Source organism: Desmodus rotundus, chromosome 9 (assembly GCF_022682495.2).
Source record: "Desmodus rotundus isolate HL8 chromosome 9, HLdesRot8A.1, whole genome shotgun sequence".
Classification (NCBI taxonomy): Eukaryota; Metazoa; Chordata; class Mammalia; order Chiroptera; family Phyllostomidae; genus Desmodus; species Desmodus rotundus.
In genome coordinates, this window is record NC_071395.1 from 89,706,607 (window position 1) to 89,730,954 (window position 24,348).

General features: G+C 49.1%; 1 protein-coding gene across 2 annotated transcripts in view; it reads left to right on the forward strand.

Moving 5' to 3' along the window:
* ERN1 (endoplasmic reticulum to nucleus signaling 1) overlaps positions 1-24,348 on the forward strand; it is a 77,161-nt gene that overhangs the window by 34,171 nt on the left and 18,642 nt on the right. Inside the window, exons 3-10 of one of the 2 annotated variants that reach the window (XM_053911539.1) lie at positions 6,831-6,864; positions 7,867-7,939; positions 11,359-11,431; positions 13,567-13,689; positions 16,711-16,812; positions 17,629-17,890; positions 19,095-19,173; positions 20,215-20,380. In XM_053911539.1, coding sequence (XP_053767514.1) covers positions 6,831-6,864; positions 7,867-7,939; positions 11,359-11,431; positions 13,567-13,689; positions 16,711-16,812; positions 17,629-17,890; positions 19,095-19,173; positions 20,215-20,380 — 912 coding nt within the window. Of the gene's footprint in view, positions 1-6,830; positions 6,865-7,866; positions 7,940-11,358; positions 11,432-13,527; positions 13,690-16,710; positions 16,813-17,628; positions 17,891-19,094; positions 19,174-20,214; positions 20,381-24,348 lie in introns of those variants that run through there. The other variant, XM_053911540.1, reaches the window with a different exon arrangement.

Genomic DNA, 24,348 nt, shown 5'->3' on the forward strand with positions numbered 1-24,348 from the left:
ACCGTCCCCTGGCCAGGTGGCTCACCTGCTTGGAGCGCCATCCTGTGCGCCAAAAGGCTGGGAGTCTGATCCTCCATCGGGGCACATACCTCGCTCCATCCCTGGCTGAGGCACCCATGGGAGGCAACTGATTGATGTTTCTCTCTCTCTCCCTCTTTCCCTTCCTCTCTCTCTAAAATCAATAGGCATATCCTTAGGTGAGGATTTTTTTTTAAAAGTCCATATCATTTTTCCCCATAAATTAAAATAGCTTTTAAATGTGAGTGAACAAACAGAACTCTGCCTGAGCAGCTCTTTTTAGCTTTTATCATGTAGGTCTCCATGCAGAAAAGTCCTTTTTATTAAAAAAAAAAAAAAAAAGCTCATTTAGTCCGCATACACTGTTGAACGACTTTCTCTCACTCTGCAGACAGCGCTGTCCGCTCCGTGTGAGGGGCGCAAAACCTGGGCAGCAGTGGCTCAGTTCACTCTGGTTATTCGTTAACCTGTACGTAATCAGCTGCATGCACTTTTCTGTGTAGACGCTCACAATAAACAAAATAGATGGTCCCTGATTTTCCAAGTGCCTAAAATTCAATCCAGTCCCCAAATATTTGAGAACCTGAGAGGCCACATGCAATGAAGTTCCTGTCCTTTAAGAAATGTAAGCGCGTCATGGGAATGTACCAAGTGCAGTGGGTGGTCAGTTTCTGATTACCAGACGCGGCGTCGGAACCGACCCTGAAGGGCAAGCGGATGTAGACCGATGGAGATGGGACAGGTGATGGAGAGCACAGACACCAACACGAAAGCGTGGGGGCAGTTTGGGGAAGAGAGGTGATGGAAGTTGATCATGGAGGAGGACTGGGCCCTAGGTGTGCAGAGCCTTGAATATTTATGCCTGTGGTTCCCAAACCGTGCTGAGGGGCCCCAGTGCCCCTGGAACTCAGAGAGGTGCTGCAACTTGTTTTAAATGTTTGAGAAACACAGCAATGCTGGGCGAGTTCCAGACGCCGTGCTCAAGGTAGCTTATAGTTCCAACACGGGATGGGGCTGCTTGTCCTTTCAGTGGTGTTTCTTTGCCAGGCCGAGTTCCTGGCAGTCACCATAATCAACTCAAATGCCACGTGCACATCAGCGTGGAGTGGTAAGGAGGGTGACGGTGTCTAATCTGATCGTGAGATTTGGAATATGTGCATCACCCAACAACTGCACTCATCCCATTAGTAAGTAATTATGGTTAAGAATGAAATAGATGTTTTTCTTTCAGTTTACATGTATTGCTTTTTTTCATGTGGCTTTTAAGTTGCTAGGCCCTGAAGTTGTTTGGAGCTAACTGCTTAATACACAGAACCACTAGGTATTTCTTTCGCCCTCGGGCCCTCTGAAGAAATTGCTGAGACACTAAAGGGTGCCACAAACCAAGAAAGTTTGGGAACCTCTGGCCGGAGCCACAGAGATGGAAAGTGTTTGCCAGGCAGAGGGGAGCCACTGTAGGACTTATGTGGAGGGAAGACGTGAACAGATTGGCCTTTGTCAAGCCCTAGCAGAAGTGGGTGGGGTGCACGTCTGAAGGGCAGCCATCCAAGACCGGGAGCTGATTAGGAGGCTGCGGTGTAGACCCAGCGAGAAGTGATGACTGCCCTGCCTGATTTTGGCAGTGGAAAAGGAGGGCTTAGATTTTGAGGAATGTTAACATGCCCATCTTACAAAACTCAGAATGTAATTGAATGGGAGAGGGCTAGCAGTAAGAAAAGGAGAGAGTCTAGGACAACTCTGGGTTTCTGGATTGTGTGACTGGGTGGAAGTGGGGCCGGCCAGCTCACTGGGGAACTGTAAAGGAGGATCAGGTTCGGGGGGGTATGACATTGGGGGCTGAGATACCCCAGAAGCAGCTGAAAATTGAACTGGGTCCTGGGCCCCCCAGGAGAATGTTGTCAGATGCCGTGTGGAGACCTAATGAGAGGGACTTGCAAGTGTTTGTTTGATCTGGTCACTGAAACTGGACAGTGGCCGTTTTGACCTTATTCTGGGAGTAGGGGCCAAAGGGCAGTGCGTGGAGAAAGGCACAGAGGGCAAGGAGGTAAAACAGGGGATCCAGAGCAGTGGTTTCTAGGATGGCTCAGATCAGAATTGCCTCACGTGTGTTAGAAACACAAGCCTACCTACAGAAGCAGCTCCCTGGGGAAGCACCCAGAAATCAACATTTAAGAAACTACGGGTAACTTGTGCATTGCTGGTGGAGATGTAAAGTAGTACAACCACCTTGGAGAACTGTTTGGCAGTGTCCTGTCGAGTCCAATGAAAACTGTGGCTCAGCCATTCTACTCCTAGGTATTTTCCCAACAGAAATGAAAATACAGGTCCAAACAAAGACTTGCACACAAATGTTTGTAGAAGTTTGTTTCACGTTTTTCCAGCCCCAAACTAGAAATACCCAAATGTCCATCAACAGATAAACTGTGGTCTCTCCATGCAGTGGAGTACTCTTCTGCCATAAAAAAGAATAGAATATGATGCACACAACAGTATGAATGCATTTCAAAAACACGATGCAGAAAGAAAGGAGCCAGGTGCAAGAGAGACCCTGCTGTATGAATTCCACTTGTGAAATTTGAGATCAAACGCAGTGAATCTCTCAGTGGTTGTGTGGGTAGGGCCAGAGATATTGCATCCAAAGGGTGTGAGAAATGTTGGGCCGGGGGGGGGGGGGAATGATCTATATCTTGATTGTGAGGGTGGTTGTAGGCATGCGTTCGTCTTTCAAGACCCATCGAACTGTGCCTGTGCGTACAAAGTGGATCTGGGAGAGGAGAAAGGAGAGCACGGGCAAGAGAGAGAAGGGAAGCCCAGGGGTCTGGTGTGCCAGGAGGCAGAGGGGAAGGAGTTCGCCGGCCCGGAGGACTTGAATGAAGATCCTTGGAGACAGGGCACCGCCGGGAGGCTTAGACAGACAGTGTGGAATATCTATGAGTCTGAAGGTGAACCCATTTGTCCTTTTTAGAGATGTGAAGGGAAGAGTGGTGGAGTTGGGCGCAGTTGGAGGGGGAAGGGTAGGAAGTTTCAGAGGGTTCACTCTGCCCCCCTGTGCCACAGGAGGCTGAGTCGTTAGTGGAGAGAAGGGGGCCGTGAGGCCAGGAGTGAAGGTTTGAAACACCAGCTGTGAGGATTGTCTAACCAGGGAGCAGATAAACTTCCCTCCTGTGACTCGGGGCCCAGCTGGCCGTAGATGTATAATGGTGTCTCCGGGAGTGACTGCAGCATTTTCTTCAGCAGGGCTCAGAGGCTGGGTGGAGGAAACGGGGTTGCTGGGTAGATTCTGGGTTGAGTGTTGACAGAGTCTAGCTGCTGGATTATTTGAAGCAATCAACGGTGCATATCCATGCAGGGCAGGAATAGAAATAGGAAGGAAACTAACAAAAGTACTGAGCTCCTCCTATGAGCCAGGCACTGTTTTAGATTTTTGGGATATAGCAGACAAGACAAGATGAATCCCAGCCCTTACAAAGTTTACAGTGGCTAGAGTCAGACATTAAATAAAATAAATAAAATAAACTATACTATGCTTCAGAGGCAGTAAGTGTCATGGAGAAAAATTAAGCAGGGAAGAGGGTAGGGAATCCCGGTGGTTAGGAGGTGGGCAAGGAAGACCTCTCTGAGATGGTGACATTTAATCAAAGACCTAAGCAGAGAAAACAGCAAATGCAAAGGCCCCGAGGCAGGGGCACACTTGGCAGTATTCGAGGAATACAAGGAGGCCAGCACTTCTTTTGGAGATAAAAATATTTAAAGTTTTACCCTCATGAACTTAGACCAAGGGAAGATGTGAAAATCTATTTTGAGTCATTTCTGTCTCAAGGTAAAAGGGAGGATTAGATCAGCACAAAACAGGAGCCACCACGAGTGTCTCGTAATCTCACCCAGGTTTCTCTCAAGTGTAAAGGCTACGTTTCGGCCTGACCCACTAGGGGAGTCAAGCTGAGCCCCGTGGCTGCCCCCAGGGGAGCACTGAGCAGGTTCCTTTCTTCCTGTGCTAATCCGGGAAACCGATCACAAATTGCAGCTATTCAGCCATTTTCTCCTCTCTTGATATTTTTACCTTTACCTGATATCCTTACCTTCAGCTGGAATAACACCTGTTTTTATACTTGTGAAGTAACCCCTTTTTTCTTCCTTTCTGAAAGTAAAACAGCTTTTATCCTTATCACCCTCCATATAGATAGAGTGGCTTATTTAGTAGCAGTATTTGTTTATAGTCTTATAGGCAGGCCAGGTTTCTTTTCTCAGGGCTGAATTTTTTTTTTTTTTTTTTAATTTAAACAAGACTCTTGCCTGATACCAGTTCCCATTATTAAATAAAAACAACCACCTTTTCATGTTGGGCTCTCATTGCATGTTTTCAGATGATGCTTTTTGCTTTTACTTTGCTGGCTTTCCCAATGTTTTTATCTTTAACCTGTTATATTATGGAAAATTTCAAGTATGTGTAGAGAGTCAAATGACTGCCCTGTGTTGTCACTTTCATCTTTAAACAGTTGTCGACAGGCTGCCATTTTTTTTCATTTTATCTGTTCCTCCATACAGTTTTTTTCTCTAGTATTTTAAAGCAGATCTCAAATTCAAATGATTTTTTAGGACAAAGAAGGCAGCCGCTTGCTTGCCTTCTGTGAGAGCCATCGTAATAGCTGTGCTGTCACGCGGCCTAGAGTTCTGCAGGTGTGTCTTCCAGGGACCTTACTTTACCGAGTGCATGGGAACACCACGGTGGCCAGAAGGTGCTCCTAGCGGGGACCATCTCCTCCTTATCCTAGAGAAGCAGCATGGTTCTCAAACACCCATGCCGTTGTCCCACCGACCCTTCCTGGCTCCTGCCCATGACAGCCCGGAACCATTCTGGTGCAGGGCATTCGGGGACCTGAGGCCTCAGTGTCAGGTGACCAGTGAACAAGCTCCTGAAAACCAGGAAAATCTGCACCTGAAGCCGAGTCCCTGAGAGTGCGCCAACGCTGTACCTCAAAGATAAGCTTACCAACAGGAATTGAAACCCTGTTGGTCTCCATGTCTTGGTTCTGGTGACTTGCTAGAATTCGGCAGTGTTGTCTTCCTCTGAAACAAGCCAAGAAGATGCCCTCCTGACTGCTGTGCTCGCTGTGGGCTCTGGCGTTCTCGCCTTTCCTGGCCGCAGGGCTGAAGTAACCAGACTGCAACGGCACCTTGACCGTTTCAGGGGGGTGAGTGCTGGGTGCCCTGATTTCCTGTCTCTTGCATCAGTCTGTTTGTGAGCCTGTACCGAGAGGCGATTAATGGGAACGACAAACATACGCTTACTGACTGGAAGTTTTTCCCGGTTCCTGGAATGTTTTTGGTTTAGTGAATTGTGTGTGTGCTGCCCACAGACCACCTGTGGTGTGTGCTTCTGTTGTTGTGAACACCGTATGCCTTCATGCAGGGGCTGGACTTGTAAAGCAAAGTCAACAAAAGATAAAGCTTGAAAGAGCTTTCTTTGTCTGACAGCCCCAGCGGACCGGGAGAATTAGCTGCCTGTCACCGTCGGCAGAGCGGCAGAGCCTGGAACTCTGTGTCCAGAATCATATCGCAGTATTTGCTGTCCTCATCCCCGGCTTTGAAGTTGTGGATGGACTGGGGCTGTATAGCCCATGGGGGTTTGAATTTTGTTACTGAGAGAGAGAGAGAGAGAGAGAGAGAGAGAGAGAGAGAGAGAGAGAACATCAATGTGAGAGAGATACATCGATTGGCTGCCTTCTCGTACACACCCCGACAAGTTATAGGTCGAACCTATAACCTTCTGTTCTACGGGACGATGCTCCAGCCAGCTGAGCCACACTGGCCAGGGCTACCCACGGGGTTTTTGATCGCTAGAAGTACCTCATTACTGTGCCATCTCACACCTGTGGGTTCCGGCTCCGTCACAGCACTGCGGTGTCAGCGGCCTCTCCCCCCACCATCCACCCCAAGGGGTCAGGTGTGTCCTCTGGATTTGTGCCCAGGAGAACGTGGGGAAGGAGGGATTCTGCCATTTGACAACTGCAAATATAACATTGACTTCGAGGGAAAACTTCTTCCCAATTGAAAAAGTAACGCCTACTTTTGCAGAAACTTGGGGAAATAGAGAAAAGTTGGGGGAGTCACTTACATTTCCAACAGAGATAACTTACAGTTAGCATTCTTTGCCTCTGCATGTAGTTTTCTACGTGCTCTGAAGATTTTCCCCTTTGCTGCACCAATAGACTATGCACAATGTTATGTTTTGTCCTGAACATAATAGTCTAAAAATTTGTGCATGTTTTAAAATTTTTAAAGTCCTCTTAGGAGCCCTAATTTTCTTCCAAGTGGACATTTCCTAATTTAACCACGTTCCGGAATAGTTGGGTCATTTGTGATGCTTCCGTGAGCGTCTTTGTACAGACAGCATTTCCCAGGTTTGTGTCGTTCTTCTACTAGACCTTAGAGAGTCAGGAGAATGAACACTTGGAGGCTCTAAGATTGCCGTAATGCTGCCCCCAAAGGGCGGGTGTGTCAGGGAGTGACACTGTGACCCACTGTCCACTGTGGGTTGTGACCGTTCTTCCTTCTCTGTCCATCCCCCAGTCATCTGCACGTTTCCTGGCAGCGGCCCCATTTTGCTGTCAGTTCTCTCTCCCGTCTCAGTGACAATCGTAAGAGCTCCCATTTGTGCCTTTGTGTGCATGTTTTCCAAGGTGCCTTTACGTACGTTATCTTATGTAGGTAAACTTAAGTTATCGGAACAACTTGGGAGTGGGTCCTGGGGACTCTCTAGGAATCTTGATGTTTTGGAGTCTGTCTGATGATGCCTTTGTTCTTTCACGCAGATCCAGTTCTGCAGGTTCCAACACACGTGGAAGAGTAAGTTTATCCCTTTGCTTCAGCACTTCCCTTGAATCCGTTTTCTGAATTATTCAGTGTTTATGAGACTGGTTGCTGGGAGGACATAGGCACAAGTTTAAGGTAGAATGGGAACGATGGAGACACAGGAGGTCCTGCAGGTGCCGTGGTGGAAGCCTGTGCCAGAGAGAGGGCAGTCAGTCCTTTGGGAGGGAGGCAGTGGTATTAAAAAGGCTTATCTGAGATGGAACTTAAGTTGAGTTTTTAACCTAGGCTTCCAAAGGAAGGCCTAAGGGTTTAGGTCTCTCCCTCTGAGGTTGTTAACCACAGAGAGCAAACACGAACGGGACCTGCTTCTGGAGTGTGCGGGTTGGAGTAAAAGCTGGGTGGTACCTGTAAGAGCCTCCAAAGAGAGTCCATCCTGCGTAGAGAAGAGACTCATCCAGGGGTTTCTGAGAGACCAGGTGTCTTTGGCCAGTTAACTGGAACAAAGACCACCTCGCACCTGCTTCAGGGGAAGCTACCGGCCGAGAGACCTTTATCCGTGTCCTTGGCAGGGTCTTTCTGATGTCAGGCTTTCAGAGTCTGCTTTTATTGCCTCCAGTTTAAAAATAAATGTTTGTTGAACACTAAAGGTGGATTAGTTTGCCTGTTTCTGTGCCGTGCCTTGCTAATAAGTATTAATTGTTGAAGTTCTGTACACCATTGCCGTGGAAACTGAAAAGCAGACTCGCCGGGTCCTTTTTACTTGTTTTGTCCCCGTCCAGAGTGCTGTGACCCAATGATGTGCTCTTCTTTGATCTTCCGTACTTTTTCTTGCGCAGGTTGTTTTTCCTACTCAAGTCCAGTACACACCCCCATAGGGCTATTTTGTGTGTGCTAGAGTGAAAAAGCAGTGGGTGGAATCGGCTTATATACACTGCCCCCCGCCACTTTGCCCTCTCCCCCCCAATCCCGGCTGTGACAGTTTGTTCTGTGCCCTGGGCTGTAACTTCTCACTGATACTCACTGCTTGGTTTCCAGGCCTGCCTTCCTCCCAGACCCCAACGACGGCAGCCTCTACACACTTGGGGGCAAGAATAACGAAGGCCTGACGGTGAGTGTCCCCCGGAGGTTCTGGACCAGCGACCTTCAACGTCCGCACCCTGAGATCACCTCAGAACTTAAAAGACATTCTGGGGGGGCGGGGTTCTAATTTAGGTGGTCTAGAGTGGGGCCTGGGCATCGGTATCTTTTCACGGCTTCCGAGCTGAGCTTTTAAATGGCAGCCAGAGTTCAGAAACATTGATCGAGTCCAGCAGGTTCTGATGGCCCAGCCAGCACCTGGGCGGGTATAATACTCCCCTCAGTGACAGGGTTCACTCACACTAGTGATTCTCAAATTGGTGCTGGTGGTGGTGAGGCGGGGCAGTATGGTTTGAAAAGCTGCCCATCCCTCTGCGGACGTCCCCATGTAGGCGGCATGTGATATTCTCATCTCCATTTGAGAATCTAGACGGTTCCCCACCTTGGCTACACATTGTAATAACCTGGAGCGCTCTAAAGAAATACCGCGTCTAGGCACCAATTTCCAAAGGCTCCATTTCATCAATGTAGGCGTCAGGATTTTTAAAAACTCCCCAGGCAAGAGAATTTAGGAACAGGCCCCACGGAGGAGCGCCTGATGTGTGGCAAAGGCGACAGTGCAGTGCAGTGGGGGGAGTTGGCCTTGTCAATAAGCGCCTTGGGCCCGTTGGGAGATCCGTAAGGGAAAAATCTTGACTCCCACCTCCCACCAGACACACAGAACCCTATCCCAGATGGACTGCACATCTAAACGCTAAACGTGGAACAAGGCTGTAAGAAAAGAAGTAGCAGAACGTCTTTGTGACTTTAAGAGTAGGTTAAGATTTCATAAATAGGATACAAAAAACCCAAATCAAAACCAAAACGCCCCACGCTAACCATAAAGGAAAAAAATCAATATATTGAGTTATATTTGAATGAGGAAGTTTTGTCTTTAAGAGACACAGGAGAGGCAGGCCACGATGTGCGCACAATACCCGTGTCCAACGAAGCCCTCATATGCAGAGCATGCAGGGCGGGGCAAGAGCAGCTTTATGGTTGTTTGTATGGAAAAAATACAGTAATTAATAAATAGTAATAATACAAGAATAAACTGTGTTTTGCTTACTTGCAGCTATAAACCTACTTTGGCCCCACTCTGTATATCCAGCTCTTACGGGTTATTTTTAAAAGACAGACAACCCGGTAGAAAAATGGAAATAGTGGACATCCAAATGGTCAGTAAACATATGAAAAGGAACCCGGCTTCATCAGTCACTAGGGAGATGTAAATAAGAACCACCGTGTCCTACCACTACCCACTCACTAGAATGGCTACTGAGAAAAACGGGAAAAGAAAACAGGTGTGAGGAGGAGGCGCGGAGCAACCAGAACTCCGCGCTCTGCGGTGGAAGTGCGGTGGGTGCAGCGAGTTTGGCCAACTGTTTGGCCGCGTCTGTTACAGCCCAGTGACCCAGTAACCCCCGCGCCAGGCGCACGCCCAACTGCAAGGCGTGTACGTGCTCACCAAACGGCAGGTACTTGCGTGTACTGCGGCACGACTTATAATAGGCAAGAAGTGAAAACTACCCAAACAAATGGCATCGGTGGTCCACAGGATACATGAATTACAGAATTGTTTACTGTTTGATAGTCTACACCAGTGAGCATAGTCAGCGACACGGATGAATCTTGCCACAATGAGGCTGGACAAAAATGACAAGAGTCTATACAGTGAATGATTCATTTCTACAGAAGCTCAAAGCCAGGAAAAACTAGTCTATGATGTTTTGAAGTTGGGATAAGGATTACCCTGGGGTGTCACCATTGGAAAAGAGAGCAAGAAGGGGCTCTCAGAGCGCCGGCAGGGTCCTGTTCCGCCATCTGGGTGCTGGTTATGTGGATGCGCTCACGTTGCAAAGTGTCACCGAGCTGTACACTTCCGTGAGCTTTCCGTGTGTAAGTTCTGCCTCTGTGGAAGGTTTAAAAAGCCTCTGGTGTGCAGCCAAGGCTGAGGACCACTGGTCTAGACTGTTATTGGCTTGGGAGCTCTAATTGGGGTGTTCTAAAATTATTTGATGAATACCTGTGACTGAAACGGGGGAGGGGGGAGAAGCGCAAGTCTTGTGCAGAGGGGTGTGCGTTTCACCTTCAACATTTCTCCCCGCACCACTAGAACCTCCATTTCCGAAGCACTCTGGTAGCCAGGCACGGGGCTGCCGGTGTTGCCCCATGTTAGAGGAGTGGGCACTGCACCTAGGGAGGTGAAGGAACATGCCCAAGGTCAAAGCTTCAAGCGTTGGACTTGGGGCTCGAAAAGCTCTGCAACTTCCCAAGGATGCTCTGACCAGCATCCCGCGTGCCTTCCAACGCTGCGGTTTAGCAGCTCCAGGCACAACGTATTTCCAGCCTGGGCCCTGAACTGGGAGGCTCCGCAGATGCCATAGGACTCCAGGCTGGAAGCCTGGTGGCGACTTTCTGATTCTCAGAAATGTCTGGCAGAAGCCCAGTCATTACAGCTTCTCTGTGGCATTTTTTTTGCTTTTCTAAGGCTCAGCTTGAATGTTGGGGTGATGGGAAAGTCCAAATGATTAATTATTTCAAGTTTTGTTGATTGAAGGAAGGGAGAAGTCTTCTCTTTCAGGGAAAAAGGCAGTGTAGTAGAAGCAGGCATCTATAGAACAGTTTCAAGAACACAGAATGTTCCAAAAATAACGTCTACCGAAACAAACACTCACCAAAAGGACTCGTCAGATGTCAGCTGTAGGCTCAGAAGAATCGGTTTTATAAGATGCAGTTGAAACACGTGGATCCCTTTGAGTTTCTTTTCCTGGCATCTGCCATGACTTCCTTTTAACACCAAAGGTTCGATTTTCTTCTGGTTTTTAGTAGAGTTATTTACCGAGGAAAACATCGAAACCTCTTTCCTACCTCAGGCTCCCATGTTGCCCACGTAGTGATGACTTCTCCTTTTCCTTGAAGCTTCAGCTGGGCATTCCCATTGCTGCTGTCAGGGTTAATGCCGTGGCTCACTCTCACTCGGAAAAGCATTGACTCTGCTCAGTCTAGCTGGCCCCAGGGCAATTTTCCAAGACCGGAGAATTCTTCCCACCCCCCCATTAGAATTTCAAAGATTGTGTAACTCTCCATATTTGTATAAGTCTTTTCAGAAAAGGTTTTTGTCCCCAGAAATGCTCTGGAAAAGAGACTTGGAAGGGCCCGTGGAGTAAAGGAGCTAGTGTTTGCTGTGCCAGGGGCCTGGGGGCCGAGGACCTGTCCCAAATGGGTCTGGAAGCCTGGGGAACCCCTTCTCCTTGGTTTCCAGTTAGGAAAACTCCCATCTCCTATCAACAGTGCTTCCCTCTTTTTAGCAGAATTGGGTAACAGAAACAGATTGTGCTGTAAAGTTGTAATAATTGCATAAGACTTGGTTAACTTACTTTTTCCTTTTTTTTTTTTTTTTTTTTAAAGAAACTTCCCTTTACCATCCCGGAGTTGGTTCAGGCATCCCCATGCCGAAGTTCAGATGGGATTCTCTACATGGGTAAGAGCTCCTTTTTTCCAGCCTGTAACTGGGACCTCTTTGGAAATGAGCCCCAGAATCTGGGGAGGTGGCAGAAACAGGTGTACAGCCCCTCCCTACCAGCCCTTCTGGGAAAGGTCTGTCTTGCCTCTTTGGGCTTTTTCACGCCAGGATCAACTGAACAGTTAAGAAAGGGTTCCCCCCACTTGGGACCAGACTTGACACCATTAATATGGTTACTCATTTAACAAGCTTTTAGCTGCTGTGTTGACCTACCCCTGCGATTTAAAGATTACAACATACCCAGGAGAAATTGAACGCAATTTTAAGTGAATACAATAGTCCCAGCCAAGAAAGGGAAGCCAGGCTCTTGCCTATTAATTATCGGGCTTTCTTAGCATTTCCTGCTGTGAGAATACAGGGTAAAACCTGCACTCACCGTCTTGCTTAGATAAGCTGCCCTCATACCTGCAGGGGTCACATCTTTCAAAGCATCAGATCACCTGCTTTCCTTTTACCACATTGCTGCCAAAATGTCAATAAAAATGCATTTGTAACACAAAAGAGAGCTGTATTTATGTTGAAATCGTAGTAGGAATAATATCCTGTGTTTATACACCAGTTTCTGGAGGAACTGAAAGTGCTTACTGCCTGTTCATGCCTCAGGAGCTCTATGTGTATTTCTGGGCCTCAAGTGCAGGCCGAACCTTAAGTTTTTGTAGGGACCCTGGGCTCTGGCTTCCTTCCACACCTTTAGAGTGAAGACCTCCCTCCCTGCCGCCCCCCACCCCCACCCCTTGCGGCCTGGGGAATTGAAAGAAGTGCTCAGCCCAGGCTTTCTCGCTTCTGGCCAGGCCCCAGGCTCCTCTGAGCACCTGACCATCTGCATCACTGTTTTCTGTATGGTCTTCCAGCTTTTGCCAGTGAGTCATCACTTATGGCGCATGTAGGGCGTTGTGGTCCCATCACTTTTGTGTGGTGCCCTCTTAAGTGAGTTCATGGCGCGTATTTAAGTGTGGCCGTTGCCCAGTCCATCCATTAAAGTGGAAGGTGGGTTATGGAGACTGTAATGGTCCTTGAAGCAACTGGAGAGGTGCCATGCCGGATGGAAAGGGATCGTGGTCACAGCCGTTTGGTGCTGTTTTCACTTATGTGCAGATTTTTGTCCTATTAAGATTTGTTGCTGAGAATAGAAAGTTACAATCCATGGACAAGGATCACACATGTGGACTTGGCATGTGTTCTACGTCCATTAGAGCTCAGTGTAGCAAATTCAAGCGCCCTGTGCCCTTCCTGGCATGTCAGTACTCTGCTCCCAAGAATCCGTTGACATAGGAAACCTGGCCAATAAGTTAGGAAGATCCAAGTGACCAGAGGCCACGCCTCACGAAACGGAAATGGCACACGTCCCGGTGAGTGTGTGGGCCTTCAGGTGGGAGGCCCCTGCTACGGACTCACCGCTCCCGTGATGCTCTGCTGTACATACTGTAGACGCGCAGCTCTGAGTTTCCCCGTGTCGTTTGGTTGTGCCGTCCGCCGGTTCATGCTTTCTAACCAGCTGACCACAGTGAGAGGTATAGCGTGTGGCTAGGGCATAACTCCTGGCTGGGAGCTGATTGGGGGGCTGAGATAACTTTGGCCACCTTAGCACCATGTTGCAACCAACTCCACTGCCCAGTCATAGGTACCAGCTAATTAGAGTTATACACAATAACTGTAGATCCTCTTTGCAAATGAGCTCATTAGTAGGGATGTTGAGATATAGGCATGAGGGTTACCAGAGAGATGACCTCTGGGAACATTGCTATATTTATGTAGATCTTAGTCGATGGGACAGGACTGTCCTTTACTGGCCAGACTTGTAATGTTTAAGGCCACTAATCAAAGCAATGCCGTCGAGGAGTTATTAGGTTTGGAGAAATTTTCATACATGATTAGGTTATTAAGTTGTTATTAGACCTGGTGGCCCAAGAAACCTTATCATCTCCACATTATCATTTCCCATGTCACCCTCGGAGCAGGGTGATGCCTGCGACATCGTGAGAATTTCAGGCCTGCCCCTCAGCACAGAGGACATCTCGGGCTGCTGGCTTAGCAGTGATATTTCTTCCGTATAGGACGAGTGTAAACCACAGTGTGTCCTGGTGACATTTCAGGTAAAAAGCAGGACATTTGGTATGTCATCGACCTTCTGACCGGAGAGAAGCAGCAGACTTTGTCATCGGCCTTTGCAGATAGTCTCTGTCCTTCGACCTCTCTTCTGTATCTCGGGCGAACAGGTAAGAAGGAACTTTCGTCATGTACAAACCTGCCTGTTTCCAGAAAGGATGACAAGTAGCCTCCCCATGGGTCACTGCCTCTGGGCTTCATTCTCTGGACGGTGGCCACAGCTGGTTTCTCCAACACGGATTTTACCGCGTGGTTCCCCTTTCTAAGACCTGCTGTGGCTCCCCGCTGCCTGGGATTGTAGTCCGAACTGTACTCGGCCCACAAAGCCCCAGGGATGCAGCTGCAGCCTCTTTCGCCTCCTCCCTCGCTGCATTTCCCTCATTTCAACATTTTCCAATCAAGATAAACTGCCTGCAGCTCCCAGAACAAGCAGCGCTATTTTTAAAAACTTGAATAGGGGTCCCTCTCTACCAAGTATACAGGGTTTTGCCTGCCTGGCCAGTGTCCTCTCTTCACATCGCTGCTCAAAAGTCACCCTCTCTGTGAAGCCTGTTCCTCCCCTCAGCTCCCCGTCCCTGTCCAGGACGGCAACTGTTCCACCCTCGGGACACATGCCGTGTGGGCCCGTTACAATGGCCGTCTTACCGCCCATCACTGGCCCTTTGAGGCGTCAGCAGCACCCTCCTCACCACACCGTATTCTATCACCTTTCTTTTCAGCCTCGTCTTCTTTATTTTATTTTATTTCATTTTATTTTATATTTTTAGATTTGTTTTATTGTTCAATTACAGTTGTCCCCATTTTCCCCTCATTACTCTCCCTGCCCACCCCCCCCATCTTCTTAATACTTGTCACTACCTGCTTTGAAATTGTACGTGCCCATTTTCTGCCTCCCCTGCTGCACCATCAGCTTCCCGAGGGCAGGACTTGGTTTTGCTCACCTGCTGTATCTCCACAGCGGGCACCTGTCTGACACGTGGCAGGTGCTTGGACGGTGGAGTGAGCAGGTGGGTGGATACCGAGCCTTCTCGCTGCAGGGACCTGCCTTACTCATTGCTTGTGTGCAGCGCCCGACAGCTACCGGTACTCCACGCAAATTGTGGACTAGACAGTTAACATAGAGCTCGAAGGGGAAGCAGCAAAACATTTAGAAGGAGAAAATTATACCCCAAACCTAGAAAGAAATCATTACACTTGAACACTCAATTTAAGTCTAAACATTTCAAGTAGCCAAGACTTTAAAAAGATAGAACCTTCCTTCAGGTGCTGTGGAAAATGGTGCATTTTCTAAGGATGAGGGAGACTAATCTGGGGCCCTGTAGAAGCTGGCTGGGCTCTCCTGTTACGAGGGGAAAGTCTCTATGTTTCATTATCTGTTGCTGCATAACAAGCCACCCTAACTTATTGGCTTCGAACACCAACACTTCATTGCTCAGGATTCCATGGGTTAGGAATCCAGGGACGGCTCAACAGGCATGGATGGCCTCCACTCCACATGCTGCTGGCTGGGCTCACTCAGTTGTCTGGGACCTTGGTTCTGCTCCTCACAGAGAGCTTGGACTTCTTTCCATGACAGCTGGGTCCCCCATTTAAGTAAGCGTGGACATTCCCATGCTTCTAAGGCCTGGGCTCAGAAACTCTGGAACCTCACGTCGACTGCAGGATGTTGGTCAAAGGAAGGCATGCGGCCAACCCAGAATCAAGGGCTGTGGGGAGATAGACTCAGCCTGACGCGTGCATGACTGGGGATGGTGGTGGTGATCTTTTCAGGCCTCCCTCCGGCTACAATAGTTTACGTCCCTCCCACATGCAAAATGTACTCAGGTATACTCCCAAAGTCCAGTCACAGCATCAGCCTCAAAATCCAGCATGTTGTCATCTCCATCAGGTTGGGAGGTGGGCGAGGCCCACCCAGTGCTGAGACAGACAGGACAGCTGCCGTAATCAGACCTCCCCACAGCAAGGGCAGCAATGGGAGCGCGTGCAGTCACTGGTCCTTAGTGGTTCTGGGGTCCAGTCAGGATGTTCTCTGTGCACCTGCTCTGAAGGCGGGACGATTCCTTGATGAAGGCCCAGTCTTGCCCTCTGGGGTTGGTTCCCTAATACATGGTTTTCAGCAGCTCTTGGTGTCCTGCCCTCTGAGAATTCCTTCCTTTTCCATAGAAATGGTTAGCATTTTACAGCTTTCTTAATCTGTTTCTTGACCATTGAAAGTTGGGGGTTAGAGGCCTTTTGTTTTTTTTTTTTTCATTTTGACTATCTCTGGTTCTTTTAGTCTGTGCCGATATTACTCCTTTTAAAACTCTGTGGACTTCACATGTGTCAAAGTACAGTCTCTTCTATCAGACAAAGCCATACCCACAAGTCTCTCTGCTTTGTGCTATGGACGCCACGCTGAGAGCTCCCAGAGCCCTCGTATCCACCAGAGGGTCTGGGCATACCCCCTTAAATCTTCCTGAGGTCTCCAAGAAGGGTCTAGAGTTACTTCTTCTTTAGCTTATCCGTCCTGCATTTTATCATGTGCAGGTAAGAGAAGCCATTCGGCACTTTGCACTTTCTGCCTGGAAATCTCTTTGGCCAGATTCACTAGTCCATTCAATACTTCCTTTTTGTTTCCTAAGTCACTGCCAGCAGTAGTCTTACCAGTTGCGTCCCCACTACGTAACATGGGCCACCCCTTTTCAGCTTCCAGGAGCGGTTCCTTGCTGCTCTTTCAGTCTCCAGGTCGACCTTTCAGCCACCATCTGCTACCTGGTCCCAGTTGATGCCACATGTTCTAGGTGTTTGTTACGGCATCTGCCCACTGGTAGGCACCAATTTCTAATATCATCTTGCTATTGCTATGTAATAAACTACCCCAAGACTGAGGTGACATAAAACAGCACCGTGACGGCACTCATGGTTCTGTGAGCCGTGAGTTCAAGGGCACAGCAAGAGTTCACTCGTGTGTCTGGGACTTCAGTTTTCCATGTGGCCTTTTCTCTTTCCATGTGGATGGCCTGGACTTTTTTCACAGGCAATTTAGGGAGGATTTGTCGGTTGTAATTTAGATATGGTCGCACCTCAGTAGGCGCCGTGCTCCCCTGTCCCCGCCCCCACGCCCCGGGTAACGGGCTGTGTGTGTTCTCCAGAATACACCATCACCATGTACGACACCAAGACCCGAGAGCTCCGGTGGAACGCCACCTACTTCGACTACGCAGCCTCGCTGCCGGAGGATGACGTGGACTACAGTAAGTGCTCCCGGGGGCTCCTCGAGGCTGGGTAGCACTTGTCATCTGTGAGGAGAAGGTCACTCCAGAAGAAAGGCTGGATTTTCTTTTAAGACACCCTTGGTCACCAGGTTCTGGGCTCTCCATGGATTTACAGTAAACACTTCAACAGTCAGTGTTGAAGGTAGGGTCCTGGTGAGGAGTGTGGAGGGAAGCCCACGTCAGATGGCGGCCAGTCTAGCCTGAGCGGAGGGAGGACGCACTCTGCTGAGTCCCTCTGTGTCATAGCAGGAATTTGCTAGAAGCTCATGGGAAGCAGAATTAAATATCCACTTGTGACATTAACAACTCTGCCTAAATGTGGCTCATCCTCCAGTTATTTCTCTAGTAATTCCCCCAACTCAAAATGAAAACCAAAAACCAATTTTTCCAACTTAACACTGGTATCGGGCAGTCTGAGAGAAACCCCTGTGGTCAGATGTGCTCAGCCCCGACGTCGAGCTTGATCAATAGGTTTGACGTCATTGCTGTCGAATGCGTCTCCGTGGGCTCCTTTCTCCTCGGCATCTTCTCTCACTCATTGAATGGCATGTAAAGAACATCAATGACTAAATCGCCTTTCAGAGAGTGATCCTGTCTTACGTTTGTCAGCCAGGCAGCTGTTGGGGTGTTGATGTCGTAGAGCCTGAGCAAGGTCATTGGAAACGGGGGAGGACTGAGAATGCTCCAAAAGTCTTGTTTCCTCTAGCTGGGTGACTGCAACTTGCCGGGAACCTAGAGGATGTGGTTGCAGATGGGGTGAGATGCAACGTGGCTTTGTTTATCTGATCTGTGCAGAGATGTCCCACTTTGTGTCCAATGGCGACGGGCTGGTGGTGACTGTGGACAGTGAATCTGGTGACGTCCTGTGGATCCAGAACTATGCCTCCCCTGTGGTGGCCTTTTATGTCTGGCAGCGGGAGGGCCTGAGGAAGGTGATGCATATCAACGTCGCGGTGGAGACCCTGCGCTACCTGACCTTCATGTCCGGGGAGGTGGGACGCATCACCAAGTGGAAGTACCCCTTCCCCAAGGAGACGGAGGCCAAGAGCAAGCTGACGTGAGTCAGGGAACTCGGGGCAGAAGAGGGCCGCTGTGACCCTGACCTTCTGGTCCTACTGCAGCGTGGCACACCATACATTGGGGGCCAGCTTGGGGGGCCAGCTGATGTCCCTGAAGCCGTGAGGAATATAAAGAGCCAAGACTGGCTCTTTCAGAAACCCAAGAATACAAGAACTGGGGGCTCCCATAGATGCTTCAGAATTCTTGAATATTAAATAAAGTGTTGGGTGGGGATAGGAAAGAGACAGCCAGTATTCATGGTACAATTTGGGTATATCTCAGGTGCTGGGAATATAAGAGATGTATTTATTTTTCAACTTTGTGTATTTTCTAAATTTTTACCGTAAGTTATATTCATTTTAAAAATCAGGAAACCAGTGTTACAATGTGTGTATCTAAGACTCAGTGGGCTTGCGCTGTCCATTCCCACCTGTTCATAGGTCACTCAGCCTTGCTGAGCCTCAGTTTCCCACTTTAGAGAGCTGTTGGAGAAGATCAAATAGGGTGATATGCATGAATGTGTTCTCTAAATTATACACCACCATTAAAATGCACGGTGTGTGTTGAGAGAGGTGTCCAGAATTGAGTAGGTGACCAGCCCTGAACTGGCTGTTGACAGCAGTAGCCAGAGGGTCTGACACCACAGACAAAGCCAAACCACACCCCTCTTCATGGCCCAGACATGACCAGACCTCGCTGCAGGGGACTGGAAGTCTCACCCAGTTTGGAATTTTTTGTACGGCCCTAGGCTTTAGGCAGTCAGCTTGGAGCAGTTGGCTGTTTCTCAGGGGTTCTGTAGACTCTCTAGACTTCTTACGAATCACAAGACAGGATGCTGGTGATTCAGGTGTCAGCTCAGTTGTCTGTCATGCTGGTCTGGGCCATCCTGGAGGCTTTGCAGTGACTACAAGCATTCGGTCTCGCACAAGATCATTGCACATGTGCCTCTCTGCAGGCTGTGGTGGGGATGGCCAAGTACACCCTGCCATTTGCAAATGAGGAAACCAAGGCTGTGCGTGACAGCTGGGGCCAGCAGCCCAGTTCTCCTGGCTGTCAGGGCAGGACTCTTGCCTTCACACCCCCAGAGTGCTGAGGAGTTTTTCGGGGTGTTCTTCTGGGTGGTATTTGGGGCTGTGATTCTTCTCTCCAAAAAGCCTAGAGTTTAAAGGACTGAGAGATGCACGTGTCTGTTTTTCTCCTAGGCCCACCTTGTATGTTGGGAAATACTCTACTAGCCTCTACGCCTCCCCCTCAATGGTCCACGAGGGTGTTGCCGTTGTGGTAAGTCCTCTACGGGGGTAGAGAGGCTCACAGATGCTGCCTTCTCACTGCTCCTGTTCCGTTTTCCAAAAGAATGGCTTTGAATCATAGCTAAACATTTTGTTGGTTAAGAATGCAAGACATAGATCTTAGGTTCTCAAAAACAATTCCTACACATACCACCTCCTACTTTCATGGAATGCTGCATGAAAAGATCAGCCCTGGCCACGCCCATTTGTTTCTGTGTTCACGTTTAAACCGCCCAGGCTGGTGTTCCCAGTCCTCCTTGATCCAGTCCCACGGTGCCCTTCCACCACCCTGCTAGCATCCAACCAAGTGCCTCTTCTTGCTGATTTCAGAAATTCCTTGTTCATCTCCCTTAGCCTTCGTTCAGGCTGCGCCTCACACTTCCAGCCCTTTCCCTTCTTCCTTTTCCCTACTCAGGCCCTTTTCATCCTTTTGTGGCCTATCCAGGCCTCCTCGGCTCTTGCCAGAGTGCCTCTAATACACTGTCTCTGGGCGTCTGAAGCCTTATGATCTTGGCTGCTCATTTGGTCCTTAACAGCGTTTGAGCTGTTTGGTTGGCATCTCTTGTGTTTCCAGTGAGTCACGGTGGTCAGCTGCTCCGTTGAGTAGGGCAGCATCTGCGTCAGTTGAGGTCATCAGTGTCCAAGAGCTCACTGCCTCCTGGTCAGGTGCACCGATTGTGGATTGGTGGATGCCCTGGCATTCCCTTCACTTACCCTGCTTCTCACAGTAGCCACCTGGAATTACACACACACACACACACACACACACACACTTCCTTAATCTGGGTATTCTTCCAGACAAAAGGATTTGAGAAACAGTCCATGTTAAAGACCTCAGCTCAGCATTGTCACGTCTTGAGTGAGGAGCCTCTCCTGCCTAGTCTTGTAGCCTTTGTGTCTTGCTCTGACTGTCCTGGACCAGCCCCACCTAGAAGTATGACAGTCCCTTAGGTGTTTAGGACAGTCACAGGGATGTTCTTCTGTTTGTGTGCAAGGGCTGCCGCCAGGCCTCACTCCAGTTTTGTCTCCACAGCCCCGAGGTAGCACTCTTCCTTTGCTGGAAGGTCCCCAGACAGACGGTGTCACCATTGGGGACAAAGGGGAGTGTGTGATCACACCCAGCACAGACCTAAAGTTTAATCCTGGGCTCAAAGGAAAGAACAAGCTCAACTACCTGAGGAACTACTGGCTTCTAATCGGTGAGTTGGTTTCCCTAATTGCTTCAGGTCACGTGCTGCCCCCTGGTGGGCAAAGCCAGCCTTGCTAGTTACAGTTAACAGCGCTGTGCTGGGTTCATGTCCTAGGTGGCCTTTCAGACCTTGAACATTTTTACCCTCAAGGGAAATACACAGGAGAGCTGTGTTGCCAAGTCAGTTCCTGAAAATCAACTAATGTTCCAAAACTCAAGTACTAAGTACAGTCATGTGTTGCTTAACAATGGGGACACGGTCTGAGAAATGCATCAGTAGCAATTTTGTCGTTTTGCAAACATCCCAGGGTGCACTTTACACAGACCCAGATGCTACGGCCTCTTACACACCTAGGCCCTGTTGCTCCTAGGCCGCAAGCCTGCGCAGCATGTCCGCACAAAACACACGAGTTAAATCAAGCACAAGAGAACGGGATACTGCAAGAGACACAGCAAACACGAGACGCTGCCAGTGTAGCAGGGCCCACTGCTTTAAGGCAAACGTCTCTGTTGTGAGTAGAGAGAGCGCTCTACGATACCAATGGCAAGCACAGTGTGGTAAATACAGAAACCGTGACATGGACGTTTGTTATCAGGCGTTATGCACCGAGCGCACACGTACGTGCTGCACGCTTACACGCCTGGCGGTGCAGCAGGCCGCCGTCGCCGCAGACTCCTGAGTAGTGTGTGCGCCGTGACAGGATGGGGACGTTGCTAGGTGATAGAAACTTCTCAGCTCTGTTACACTCTGATAGGATCGTCGTCATATATGCGGTCCATCGATGGCCAAATGTCATTACGGGGCACGTGACTGTAATGTAAACTTTGTGCAGTTATCTGACACATTGGGTGTAGGTTGTGCCCCAGGCATTGGCACTAAGCCCTTTAGGATACATTTCCGTATTTTTCTGTGTTACTGTGTGAAGTAACGTCGCTCCTTACTTCCATTTATAGTTAAGGAAACAGGAGCAATTTCTACAGAAGAATTCACTTGGAGTTGGTGTCGGTGTGGGAGAGGGGGGAGGAGGAGGAGAGGGTTGAAGACCAGTAGGGATGGAGGGGGGTGAAGAGTTAGAGGCTGGACCTGGGTCAAGGGTCAAGGAGCCACCAGAAATCCTGTGTGTGTGGGGGGGGGGGGGGCTTTCCTTCTCTTCTGCTGGTGCTGCCATCTCTAGTGGCCCTGGGGTTGGATTGGAAGCCCTGTCACCCAGCGAGATAAGAAATTGAGATGACACCCAAAGGCAGTGAGTGTGACCAATGAAGGCAGAGGTGAGAGGGATGCGTCTCTGGCAAGTGTCCCAACTACTTACAGCAGGACAGAGTTCTCTTAAATCTGTTTTGCTCGTCCTGTGCCCCCACCCTAATTCTGCTGCCTCCCAGCCCCAGAGGTGGTGAGAGGTGGTTATGCAGCCCCAGGGGGTGGGGTGGGCAGGAGGGAAGTGGGGGTGCCAGAGTGCACAGGGGCTACTGAGGTTTTTCCTTGTCATTTTACCTCTTGCTAAGCTCCACTGACTGGTCCCTGAGCGGAGAGAGGGCAGAGCGGAGGCGCTGGGAAAGTGGTGCAGAGCAACTTGGGGGGGGGTGCTTGGGGGTTGGATCTGCCAGGTGCTGGGTGTGGCAGAGGGGAGACAGGGTGTACTTGAGCCCTGATCATTCCCTTTGTAGCTGTCCAGGGCTTGTTCTTCTGTGTTTGCCCTGACTCCTTGTAGCCATTTTCTAGTTATTATTTTTTTAATCAAATAAATGAGCAAAGGAGATGACAAAATAATTCCACCTTTTTTTTTTTTTTTTTAAACAGAAGTAGTTTGGAAAACATGTGAATGGGCCCACAGTAAGGAAAAAAATGACAAGGCTACTTAGTTTTATGTACCTGTTAAGGGGGACATAGACTGCCTACTAATGGTTAAGGAGTGAAAAAAATTATTGGCAACTAAGGAAAGGTGTGTGTAAGACCACAAAACATGTGGGAAGAAAACCTTCATGGCTCAGTTGCAAAATGATATCCTTTTAAAATGGAAAAGAAGTTGCCCAACTAAAAAAAAACGGAAAAACCTCAACAAAGTATGAAGTAATTAGGAAATCATCCCACAGTTCTGAAGGCCATTTTGAGGAACTCCAAAGCCTAGCCATTTCTTTTTTAAGATTGTATTTCTTTACTTTTAGAGAAAGGGGAAGTGGGGGGAGAAAGAGAAGGAGAGAAACATCAATGTGTGAGCGATACATCAATCAGTTGCCTCTCACACGCCCCCAACTGGGGACCCGGCCCGCAACCCAGGCATGTGCCCTGACTGGGAATCGAATCGGAGACCTTTCGGTTCACAGGCTGGCGCTCAGTCCACTGAGCCACACCAGCCAGGGCCAAAGCCTAGCCATTTTTAAATAAAGCTATGAAACTACTTGATAGTCCTTGTGTAGACTGGGGCCATAGGTCAAAGGCTATGCTCTTTCATGTTGAACTATGTATGGCCTTTGATGTGTTTTTTATAGAAAAATTAAGGATATCCCCATATCACATTAATCTTGAAAATAGAATGAGTCCAATCAGCTTGAGTGACATGGTCTGTGGGTTGCCCCAGAGCCACGGCCCTAACTTGGGGTGCTCTGTTTCCTCTGGGAGCTTTGTCAGTTAGGCACTTGAGACCCCTGGAGTTCTTGATTCCGTAGGTCCAGGGCAGGGCCTACGCTCTTGCTCTGGAATCTGGACATAATTGATGACAATAGATAAATCACTAAAACCAGGTACTGTTTGCGTAAAACTGTTTCAGGGTCTTATGATTACATCTGTAGCATAGTTGCTTCAGAATGCAAAGCATGATGTTACTAAAGGCCCGGCTATGGGCCTTCATAAGAAGAACTGTTTATAAGAACTACAAGAGGAAGAGGAATTCAGGCTGATCACTTCCATGGCAGTCTGTTGGTAGCTGTCCTACCAGAGGGGCAGGACTGGAGCACTGAGAGCAGGCGTTGGGGGCGGGGGCAGGCAGGACACTGCAGCCCAAGGCGGTGTGTGGAAGGTGATACTTGATTAGAGTGGAGGTCTTCTGTTAGCATCAGAGGTACCCGGAGCTACTCGCATTCAGTCCCCGGGCCCCACCAGCATGTCTGAGTCAGAGGTCTGAAGCTCCCCAGCAAAGCATGTCTTGGAGTTCTTTGGTCGACAAGACCAAACTAGTGGCGGTTCGAAACAGAATTAGGCTTTGCTTAGAGAACAGCGCTGTGCTGTCAGTGGAGAACTGACCCAAAGACAGGGGCCTGAACAGGGTTTTTCCAGATCAAGAAGTGCACATGGCTTGGATTAGCTCTTGTTTGTTTGCGTCTTGGCAATATGTGATAACCCTTCGATGGTTTTGGGAGGACAGCAGGAAGACCACAGTGAGATCTGATCTCAGGGAGAGAACAAACAGGAATGCGTGTCAGGGTGCCCACAGCCCCGTGAGAGGGGCGGACCGGCTCTTTTGTTGGTGTGTAGAGTCAACTAACTTCAGAGCTAAACAGATTATCGGGCCATGTCAAATCCCAGTTTCTTATTTTATTCAACCTTGTCTCTCTCTCGGTTATTCACACACGACAGGTGCTCAGTAAATGTGTAACAAGTGCGAGGTGGTCACGAAACAGTGTGTGGAGAATGATGAACGAACACTGAGAGAACTACGCCCCCCGTCCTTCTGGCAAACGTGTGCCATCGCGCTCTCAGGAATCACTCGCCACTTCTAGGGTGGGAGCTCACATTTAGATGACGGGGGAGTGCTCCCCCTGAGCAGTTTAAAACCCAGATGGGAAGTTGACACTTTCAATGCAGTGGCTTCACAAGGGTGAGGGGTGGGGGGAGAACTCCTTGAACTCTAAACAAAGCTTCATAATGCGTCAGCAGCAGACAACCCAGGTTGGGAACTACGCACGCAAGTCTTGCTCTGGAACAAATCAACATCCTGATTCCTCCCCAGACAAGGAGACTCCTCGCTCCTCAATATGAGATTC